General features: G+C 43.2%; 1 protein-coding gene across 1 annotated transcript in view; it reads right to left on the bottom strand.

Moving 5' to 3' along the window:
• LOC130386340 (nucleolar protein 4-like) overlaps positions 1-11,168 on the bottom strand; it is a 67,212-nt gene extending 56,044 nt beyond the window's left edge. The window contains exons 1-2 of the mRNA XM_056595202.1: positions 9,844-11,168; positions 82-234 (exon numbers count right to left, since the gene is read on the bottom strand). Of these exons, the coding sequence (XP_056451177.1) occupies positions 82-234; positions 9,844-10,230 (540 nt within the window). The 5' untranslated portion in view covers positions 10,231-11,168. The remainder of the gene's footprint in view (positions 1-81; positions 235-9,843) is intronic.
• Between the last annotated feature and the right edge of the window lie 863 nt (positions 11,169-12,031).

The following is a 12,031-nucleotide window of genomic DNA, read 5'->3' as shown; positions in this document are numbered from 1 at the left end:
GTATGGGTGACGTTTTAATGCTAAAACTCTTGTTGTAGGGTTGACCACACATGTGTGTGGTGATTTGGAGAAGGAACTCACAGCTCTGTAGGTCTTCTTCTGCCCGGCGTGTTTAGGGCTCTTCCCAGGATCTGAAGTGATGTCCACGTGCATGGCGTAGATGATGTCAAAGAAGTCCTCCACAATGGCCACGCGCTTCAGAGACGGGTCTGACCCGGGTGCACCATCTATACACTAAATGAGAGAGGGAGAATATATACATTTCAATTTTGACTATATTTTATGATTGATAATTTACGATTATGTCTGATGTTAAATCTTTTCCTGATTTGGTCACGTAAATGTACGTTTTCCATGCCGTACATTTAAATCGTTATATAAGAAACGATTAAAAAATGAAAAATATATAAATCGTTTACAGCTTTCAGACCTAAAATAAAAACCTGCGAACTACCTAAACAATAAACACACACACACACACACACAGGGAATACATGGATGCCTAGGGGACCTGCCTGTCTCCCACCAGGCCGTGGGAGAGGTGTGTGAGTCAGGACGTGGGAAAGGCGACTGTAGAGTGTGTGTGAGAGAGAGAGGGGGGGAACATGGAGTCTCTGTGTGTGTGTGTGTGAGAGAGGACAAAGTCGGTGCTAGACTGGAGTGTCTATTAGAGTGAGATCTTGGGGGACAAATGAGATCTTTGCTTGCCAGGGTCTCTGTAGACTGTAGTCAAAATGTCTATCTAGACAACAGGTGGTGCAAGAACACACACACACACACACACTCCCTACGACTGACAGAGAAAGGCCAAGCTTGCTGCTGCTATGGCAACGGATTGAAGGCCAACCTCATGGGACAGTACTGGAAGAGAGTGTGTGTGTGTGCGTGTGCGTGTGTTTGCGTGTGTGTATGTGTTTGTGATTATTTTGGTTTCTCCCTCATGGTCATGCGACCCCCTTGATCAAACACACACACACACATGTGAATAGGTCTGTGTGTAAGTGCATCTGTAAGCAAGTTTGGGTTTATGCTGACATTTAAAAAATAAATGTAGTAAGAATATTTATATTTTATTTTGGGTTCAGTCGTTGTGATCATGTGAGAAAATTCGAGGATGAATGGGAGTACGTATATGAGTGTGAGGGTAAGACGGTGTGGGAGATGAGTGTCCTCATTATTCATAAGCGGTGTCCCAGGGTACTCTTTACCAGATGGTAGACACACAAACACACACACACACACACACACACACACACAGACACACACACACACACACACACACACACACACACACACACACGTGTTTACTGCCATGACAAATCAGAGATCACATTGCATACTATATCATATATAATACTCATCGTCAATGCATTGAAATAATTGTGGAAAATCGAATTCAAATGGTCGAACGATATCATTCATCCTTCTTCCACTCAGCGTCCCTTAGAATGTGTGTTTAACCTCGAGTCAGCAGGTCTACTTCCCGTTCATCTCTCCCTCTTGACTCCACCTCCTCCAACTCTGTTGCAGCATTCAGGCAACAAGGGTTTCTATGGCAACCAGCTTCCATCTACCAGACCATTGACTTAGTTGCCAAACTCCATCCCCCCCTCAGTCCTAACAAGTGAACTGGCAGGGGAGAGGGAAGAGGAGAGGCCCTGGCGATGATGGTTTTGATGAAGAGGTCTCCACTGATGAAAGAAACAATGCTGGGAACGTACTCTAATTCCCTCCTCGTACCCCCATCAAGCATGCACGAATACAGATGTCAGGGCACGCATGAACAGGAGATGTAGAAAGAGATGTAGAGAGAGAGAGAGATTTTGAGAGAGAGTGAGATGTAGAGAGAGATAGACGATCTATTTGTAATATTGTCTCAAAGTTTGACAGAGGTGGCCAATCAATGACCAAACATAAAAGCTAGTACATAGAAATGTAAAAATATATCAAACTATAAAAACATAACAGCCATTGATTCTTAAATTAAAATCATATTCAGCGATCATGAATTTTTAATATGGCTACATAACTAACTAACTATATATATATATATATATATATATATATATATATATATATATATATATATATATCACACACCACATAGGACCTCTCTCTTCCAAACAAGCCTGTTGCTAGGATACGCTAGGGGTCCATTTAACGCCCCCCCCTCCTCCCCCTCCCCCAACGCACCACCAAGATTCCTTCCTATATAACCCCTTATTCCCTTCAAAACACACACACACACACACACACACACACACACACACACACACACACGCTGTGTTTGAGCACCGTAATTGATAACTGATTAAGTGTATTTCGGTGTGATGTACACAATTAAATAACATTGCACACACACGCACACGCACCCACACACACACACACACACACACACACACACACACACACACACAGACACACACACACACACACACACACACACACACACCTGGAGATCTATTATAGCCCATGGTATCGTGTGGACTGAAATGGGGACTACATAAAGAAAAACCCTGAAGATATGAGAGCAAGGTAAATGTACCATGTCTGCATACTGCACATGCATAATAACCTTTATTCAGCTGCACAGCTTACTTTGAAAACTGTTGAGACGTTTAAGATCGACTTATAGTATGAACACCTCACATTTTTACGGACAATAGCAGTCGTATCCCAAACAAATTCCTAATGAGATTCACACATTATTTAAATATCACAATCCTTTGTGTGGCCACTCCAAGTCTAGTCATACATGAAATTAAACCCAACAATATGTTTATAAGTAGGCTAACTCTGACAATACCTTTCTAGCTCTATACACGCTGAAAATAGATCAGAGAAGAGCACGTTGCAACAGCTATGTGCTACAAAAAACCCATTAAGCCAACCCATGCAAACTGGCTTGTGCCATCAAACGGATGAACCGGCTATATCATACCCACAGCAATAGGCCACTAAACAGACAGCTTACATTTGCTAACAGATATTGGCCAAAAAAAGAGAGGGCAAAGAGCTTAGTGATGAGCTAATCATCCAGCTGCTGGGTGCAGGGGCATCGAAGTATGATGGGAGGGAGGGAGGGAGGGAGGGAGGGAGGGAGGGAGGGAGGGGGGGGGGCAGGCTGGGGAGGATGAAACTGTTCCTGCAGGGGGAGGGAGAGGGAGAGCTGGGGAGAGGGGGGGGAGGGAGAGGTGATGAGGAAGCAGCATGATAAAGAGTGCATCATTTGTCCCACTACAGCCCTAACCCCTATTCCACACGTTGAGGAAGTGAGATAAGCGATCACAACCATCTCATTATAAAAGAGCAACAATGAAGCACCAACTGTAAGCCAGAAAAGAAAATAACCATTGCATTGTGATCCCCATTTATAGTCTTGTGTTTCTATGGACACATTGTGAAAAAACTTGTATATTGGTGTTCAAGATACCTCAATGCTATCTAAAACTATTTAAGTTTCGCCAGCATACAAATTAATAAATAAAAAAAAGATCATAACATCCCACCACTAGCCAGACTAACTAGAACACCACTAGCCACAGACTAACCATAACACTACTACTAGCCACAGACTAATCATCACATTAGTAGCGACAGACTAACCATAACGCCATCGTGATTGACACCGGCTGTGTGTGCTGAAGTCAGACGTCTGTCCGAAAAGCTGAAATAAAATCAATTTAGTGAAGGGTAGGAAACAAAGAGTCGGCAATGAAAAATGCACGATTATATTAGAAAGGGGGAGTAAAAGGAGAAGACTGCTCAATTGTGGTTTAGGGTTGTTCTTTGTATCACCGAAACTAGTAACCAAAGACACCATCTGATAAAGATATTGTTGACATGTGTAAGTAACCTTATTCAATTTGGCAGTTGTAGTTCGCTAGATGACAATAGGGTGTTAAGAGACTGAATGCTGTACAGCGAATATCAAACAAAACCACAGGTACTAAATAAATAAGCCCAAACATAGTCGTATGCTAGCTAGTTCATTGGGTCCAATATGGAGCCTCATTATGGGCCTGTGTTGTGGACCCCCGTTATGGTCCAGGGTTATGGACCAGGTGTTAGCCTTGCTGTCGGTCGTTCAGGTGAGGAGGGGTTAAGAGGTCAGGAGGAGACAAGGTGAATGAGACACCCCGGCCTAATTAAGACTGCTGCTAATATTCTGTCACCATGGCAACCGTATAATGCCAGAGGGGAGGTGTGCACAAGGCTGACTCTGTGTATGTGTATTGCTATGTGTGTATGTATAAAGGTGTAGATGTGTGCGCGTGCGTGTGTGTGTGTGTGTGTGTGTGTGTGTGTGTGTGTGTGTGTGTGTGTGTGTGTGTGTGTGTGTGTGTGTGTGTGTGTGTGTGTGTGTGTGTGTGTGTGTGTGTGTGTGTGTGTGTGTGTGTATGTGTCATGTGGTCTCACTCTCCATCTTCTACAGCGATAGCTTGACCCCAGCTGACTTCTTGGTTATCATAACAACTGTCAACAGCCAATCATGCCCTAGTAATCACCCAGTCACACCTTCACCAATGAAAACGCATCTAGGCAGCCCATCTACAAAATAAAGACTGCGGAGGATAGCAGAGCGGACCTTTGATGTAAACTTCTTGAAATGTAAACTAACTGCTATCTGAATGGCTCAATCACATGCATTTCAACCATTAAACTATTGCAGGAATATAAAGCCAAGAACACTAGGTTACATTAACCCCATCATTCTGATAGACGGGTCTAAAACACACACAAAAGTATCCCAGCTCTAACGAGATGGACCATTATCACTTCTACCAGCAGTGACACTAAGTGGACACTCGTTACACAGAAGGAGGAACAAGTCTGGGGAGAAGACCCTCACAGCCAACCACGTGCAAGGTTAGGTTGTTAATCACCTGAACCTTCACCTCCCACCCTGACGGCAAAGAGCCCTTTCCCCAGTGTCTCCAAGCACACACACGTGCACCCGCAGACACATGCATTGTGTACACGCACGCACATGCATGTGTACACGCACCCACATGCAGTAACACATGCACACCTGGTGTTTGTCACAAAATTGATAACATCTGCTACATTTGATCCTTTCTGAATTCCATCTCCGTCTCACGGTGTTAGATCGTATCACCACACATATCTCACAAACAGACGGTGGAAAAAATGAAATACACTGCAGAAACATAGACTGGTGCATTCTAGTAATGTTGAACAGTCAACAGTAAATGCCAAACACACATGTTTTCTGATAGTGTTCATATTAGCTAAGGTAATGGCATTCATGTTCACTGAAGATAATAACTCATACATTATTTACCATAACCTTGACCCTGAAGCCGTACCCTTATGCTTAAGCTATATATTTATGCTTATTACTGCGTAAACTAATGTTAATTAATGGTTGATTCATGTTGACCTACCTAATGTAAAGTGTTATCGATTTGATTGCCCCCTGAGTATATAGTCTATATATATAAAACAATTAAACAAATTTGTTGAACCTGATCACGTCAAAAAATATATTTTTTAAAAGGTTTGCTGATGGTGGCCGTAGCTCGTCCTGCCTAACACATGCAGTACGGCATGGCCCCACATATCTTTATATCGGAAGAATAGGGTAATGTATTCACAAAATACATAAACTTGGATGAGCCAAATGTTTCATGATCTTCAATGAAAATGTGGAGGAAACTTCCATCTTTTTTTATATAAAGTCTAAAAGTGCTTTGACCTTTGTTTGATAGTGTTGAAAACGTCAAAAGTGCTTGGCTCTCTACCCTACAGGGTCTTCCAATCAACTTATCCGATGACATTATGGTAAAATTGCTCCGATAGTGTACTGTTCCATTAAGCGATATGACTTACTGGTTCCTGCAGCATCCCACACTGTATCGCAAGTTCATAGTGTCTCTAATACTGAATGTTTATTGTGTGTGTGTCTGCTATTCGAAAACATGTAAATTGCAGGAAGTCCTTAAGTAAACTGTGAACCATGTGGCCCTGGGTTGTTGTTGAGGCTGTATCAATGTGTTATATGTGTTCATTTAAACCTTCATCTGCCCCAAAGTTGAACCCAAGCAGAGAGTGACAGGACACACACACACACACACACACACACACACACACACACACACACACACACACACACACACACACACACACACACACACACACACACACACACACACACACACACACAGTTCCCATCAAATAGAAACTCTCGCAGCAACACAAATCTCAGACTGTGTCCATCAGCAGATTCAAAACAAGCCAGATGCAGCAATTCCATTTTGGGGGATTTTACGGCTAAAAACGTTTACCAGTTTTAAAGAAATATTTAAAATGGGGCACTAGAAAAAAGAACGTTCTTTACAGGTGTTAAATGATCTGAAGGATGCCAATAGCTCCAGAGCCAAGCCCCCTCGTGGTAATTCAACGATCACCATTCAACCTGAGCAGGATAGACAGAGGCCCGGAGGGAGGGAGGGGCAAGAAGCATGAACGGTGTGCATTAGTGAGGGAGTACATTCAATTAGTCGTCTTACTTATTTGAGCCTGGCCAGTATACCTGTTTTATTGTCTCCCAAAATAAAACTAACCTTGTCTTGCAATGCAATTCTATGACACTACAAATTGGCCCTCTTGTACTGCTAACAGGACCTGTCAATAGCACACACACACACACACACACACACACACACACACACACACACACACACACACACACACACACACACACACACACACACACACACACACACACACACACACACACACACACACACACACAGTTTATGGATTTTACTAACGGTACTCTGCATCTCCGACTGTTCACTTAGGCACATTAACTCAGTTGTTTTATGGCAAAGTGCAGGCAGTCCCTCCGAGCCTATACTCCAACAAACCATGTCAGTTATAATTTGGCAATGTTGCTATTATTTTTTATTTAACACGTCAGGGTTGAGGCTATATCCGGTCACATTTTCACCATAACTAAATGGTTAGGCCTATACCAGAAGTAGATGCTCCTTGTCATGGCAGGGAAGTGATGATAAATATAAGAAATCCGTTGAACTAACCCTGACCTTGGTATAGGTTGACTTGGTTAAACGCAATCTTCACAAACAGTAGCAGCGCAGTGAGAGGAAACTTTGAATTAACTGATCAAGACATCCTGAGCAAAACTGCAGAAGACTCCTAGCAAGACAGACATGGGCTCTTAGAACGACTTGCTCTCCAGCAGGTTGTTTTCTAACATGTTATAGAAGTACTTTCCGGTTATATTTCGTGGGAAGGCTAAAATGACATTAGCCTAAGGATAAAATAGTTAGCTCAAGAACGCTTTCAATAAATGATGAAGCAGGATGAAAGATGAGGACTAAGCCACTGTGTGATTTATCTAATTCCGCACTGCTGATTTAAAATTAAGAAACTTTAGACTTGTTTTGAGACCTTTACAACTTTATTGGAATAGGTAAATAGCCATAAATAGGCTATTCCCCACTATTCTCTTTGCCTTCGGCGAATAGTTGTTAAATATTGGTACGACCAGATGAGACCGTGGCCAGATCCAGACGGCACTGCACGTTCAGTCTTTGGAATGTCCCAATCCAAACACAAGGACGTAGGTTCATGACTACATTGAGGACACACAGCCCTTTATAGATGTACATTATCACTATAAAAGTATATATTCCAATCCAAATTATAGAACAATATATTGTGTTTCAACCATCATGAGACGTAAGATTTTGAATACTGATCAGAATAAATACAGATTTAATACTGCTTTGATTCAAAATGTATTCAACTGACAGAAGTGTTGAAAAAACAGAAAAAAAAATTGTTTTGGTTCTCATGCCTCTATATTATCCAACACTACTTAATGAAATAGGATAGGAAAGGTAGGAGTGGAGATATGAGATATTATTATTAATTTAGTGTCTATTGACGACTGCAACCCCAAAAGTTCTCCCTTTGGCATCAGCTGCATGTGACAGCATGTGTGACAGACCATGTGTATACAGACTACAAACTGCCAAATGAGCTTCTTCTTCTTCTTCTCTGTGTCACTCGGCCTGCTGAGAGTCACCACGGCAGAGGGGGGGGAAGCGGTTATCACATGGAGTTGACACCAGCGTCTAGTTCGTCACTATTTTTAGAGGACCAACTCACCACTTCCTCCTGGAGGGAAGCTGGCCATGTCTGTTCAACGCTGGTGACCGTTAAGGGCTAAACAATCTCATAACTTTAGAGTGTACCTTTGAGCGGGTCCTGCAACTTTAAGTGAGAGAGCCCATTATTGTTGTGCAGTTAAGGAGTGTTTATCTCCAATGATGATCATGTTTAGAGGGTTGAATTTTCTGCTTGTGAGACCATATGGACTGAATCTCTACGCCTTTACATTTTCTACATTTTCATTCTTCAAAATATATCAGAATATATGTTCGTAGGGACATAAATACATGAATCCAAGCTCCCAGCTGATTTGATAGTGTAGAACCGGAGAGGATTTTCTTTGCAAGCTAGAACGACTGAGCAACGGCGACATGTTACCGTGATAAGATCTTGTTTTGGGTTTTTATCATGTGAAGGCCCGCATTCAACACGCTCAAATAAAGTCTAACCGGCCTGTCCCAATCTCCGAGGCGACAGCCAACAGTGGACAGAGCCTTCACTATTTAGTTAATGGATTGCATCATTAAAACAGAGGGCTCTTCAGGTAAGTATTAACACCTGAATTAAGACCAGGTCAAATTAAAGCCCTGTTGGAAACCTATTCCAAATAATTATCTGGCAATGATTTATCACGTGAAGGGAAACGTCTAAGGTGCAACAAAGTTGTAAAGGTCTCAAACAAGTCTTAAACGTTATTTAATTTTAAATCAGCACGGTGCAATTAGACAAATCACACAGTGGCTTAGGCCTCATCTTTCATCATGCTTCATCATTTATTGAAAGCGTTCATGAGCTAACTGTGTTATCCTTTGGCTAATGTCATTTTAGCCTTCCCACGAAATATAACCTGAAAGTACTTCTATAACATGTAAGAAAACAACCTGCTGGAGAGCAAGTCGTTCTAAGAGCCCATGTCTGTCTTCTGCAGTTTTGCTACAGAAGACTGTTTTGATCAGTTAATTCAAAGTTTCCTCCCACTGCTCTGCTACCGATTAAGAAGGTTCCGTTTAACCAAGTCAACTTATACCAAGGTCAGGGTTAGTTCAACGGATATATTATATGTATCATCACTTCCCTCCCATGACAAGGAGCATCTACTTCTGGTATGGGCCTAACCATTTAGTTCTCTCTCAGCCCTGTCGTAATATGTTAAATAAAAAATAATAACAACACTGCCAAATTATAACTGACATGTTTTTTTCGAGGATAGGCTCGGAGGGATTGCCTGCACTTTGCCATAAAACAACCAAGTTAATGTGTCTAAGTAAACAGTCGGCCTATGAATAATAGTGTAAGACTATGTCAAGTAAAATACAATTTGCTTTACGTTGTTTGTGTATAGTCCATCTCGGGAAACGTAGGCTAGTCCTAGAATATGCTAAGAAAGTTGATATAATAATACTATAAAAACAGAAGTGTCGTTTCAATCTAGGCTGGAGCCATAGGCCTACTGATTAAGAGCGATGCAGAACAGGTGTTTTGAATTGTTTGAAGCCAGGGAAAGTGGTAACTCTAGCCTTTAAACATATAGGCAAACACTTTTACACAGACACACACACGCACTCATGTTCTTAGGCAAATCGGCTGGTACACACGCGCACACACTCCATTAAACGGAACCCACTTACACAAAGCGCACAGTGGTCCGGTGAAAGTGAAAGAGGAAGACGCACTAACCGTAGCCTTGATGGGCACGAAGAGCACGGCTCTGTCCGGGGAGCCGCCGACCCCCTCCTGCAGCGACCCCACTTGGAAGCCCTTCGACTTGACCCAGAATTTGAATTTGGCGTTGATGGTGCTCTTCTCGCGGAAGATCCAGCCTCGGTGGTCGTCCTCGAGGTGCTTCAGGGTCTGGATGATTTTGTTGTATTTACGGCGAGTGACGGTCTTGGTTTTGCCGGAGTCGCCGTAGGTCCGGAGGCACCATTCCTGGAACATCTCGACCCCTGCCCCGGCTGCATCAGACACAGACACACCGTTGTCGGGGCTGGGGGTTTTGGGATTCTGGCTTTGCTGGTTGTCGGAGGTCCCCGCCGGATTCACGGCGGGTCTCCTGGTCGTCATGATAAATGCTCAAAGCTAACCGCCGTAAACAAATGTCTACTTTGTTTGGTCGGTCCAGATGAGACCAATTTGAATGTTGGTCGTTAGCCTATACAAAATCCCTGAGCTCTTCAATCGACTCGGGTCGTATCCTCCTCGTCAAGCAAAGCCCAAAAAAAAAAAAAAAAATTACCCAAACGTTCTAAATTTTGCATCCGTGTTTTTAAATGAAATTCAAATTAAACGCTTGCTCCATCACTGCTCTCGCGCACCGGCGGGTGAGTGGGACTATCAAAGGGCTCGATGAAGAACAATGAGTCGCTGGTAGGAGGTAGTGTGCGGTGTGCCCCTCACACACGCACACACCTGTTAACAGAATGGTCTGTCGGGCCGTCCCGTGGGGATGTCAGTCACCGCCTCGTCTCCTCCGCTGGGGAAAGAGAAGAAGCGAGTGGGGGGGGGGTGTGTCCCAAAGCTCTCTTCCCACCTGTCGGGGTCGGGGGCTGGGAGGTGGTAAAATGCTATGTCGCTTGGATAATCTTATGCTTTTGTCCTAATTATGAGTTCCTTGTCCCGTTAGTCTTAGGTAATGAAAAAATAAATAACAAAAAATCCCGAAAATGTATCGACCAACGAGGAATGCGTCGAAATCAGAAAGAACCTGTGGTGCCTCCTCGCGGGCGGATCTCTGTTGCTCCACTACCTGCTCCTGATGGGAGAGCGCGAGACACCTGTTTGAATCCGAACAACACGCCGCGAGAGCCCTCCCGTCGTCCCGAAAGAGCCAGCACCGCCTTCGGTCCTGCTCTCTGAACGGTAACTGTGGAACACACTGTGGTCTCTATTTCCCACCTATCGTTTAACGATAAGGGGGCCGTTTGATCGACAACGTGGTAGCTATTGTGTTCCTCTCGCCCGGCCCTGAACCGCCTTATACAAGGAGCGGATCACAGCGTGCAGACGGGACATGTGTGCGCGCACCCTGTAGCCCTAAGATCAGGAAGTGTCAAAAAATAGCTGGCAGCGCACCCCTTTCTGCATTGATGAACTATCGTCATTTAGGTTAGCCGTCCCATGAGGAGGAACTGTACAGCAAGACCGAATAGTCCGAAGAGTATACCCAGAAGAGTCCAATATTAGCCTATAATAAAAAGAAAAACGTTTGTTATGACGGGACCGAGTTGTCAAATAAACCTCTTTCTCTAAATAAATGAGAAACAATATGACCTAAGGTTGAGGACAAAACACACGTTTGTTAAAACATATTTGGTCTACCTATCAAATTATTTTAATCAAATATTATTTTTCTATGGACCACTTCATGTTTCAATAGCAGTACGGGTTTCATTTCAAACAGGAAAACAATATATATTTAACTCTCTGTGGGTTAGCCTACTATTTACTGATGCCGTGGGCAGATGTTTGAAACATGTTCAGCAGAGCACGGAGACATCGACAGCCCTGCAGGTCTTAAAACGGACCCGTTCTAGCTATAGGAAGCTCCAACAACATTAGACAGCCTCGACTTTCGGACGGCACCGCTGTTGGCCATAGCAACCGATCATAGCGGTTAAATGGGAATAATGTTATTTTTGTACATTATGTCACAGGAGCCTTTTAACACCTTTCAGTTCATTTTTCATTATGCTAGATATGACAGTGTCTTCTGCAAAGCATTGCTGTACACCTCATGTATTGGCATATGGTATATCACCTCATGTAGGCCTACTGGTATAGCATACCTCATGTAAGCCTGCTGGTTTCGATAAATGCTAAATCAAGTAGTTCTACTGGTATAGATATACTTCATGTAGGCCTACTG

Source organism: Gadus chalcogrammus, chromosome 7 (genome assembly GCF_026213295.1).
Source record: "Gadus chalcogrammus isolate NIFS_2021 chromosome 7, NIFS_Gcha_1.0, whole genome shotgun sequence".
Taxonomy (NCBI): domain Eukaryota; kingdom Metazoa; phylum Chordata; class Actinopteri; order Gadiformes; family Gadidae; genus Gadus; species Gadus chalcogrammus.
Note: the sequence above shows the minus strand (reverse complement) of the source record. Positions and strands in the feature narration are given on the sequence as shown.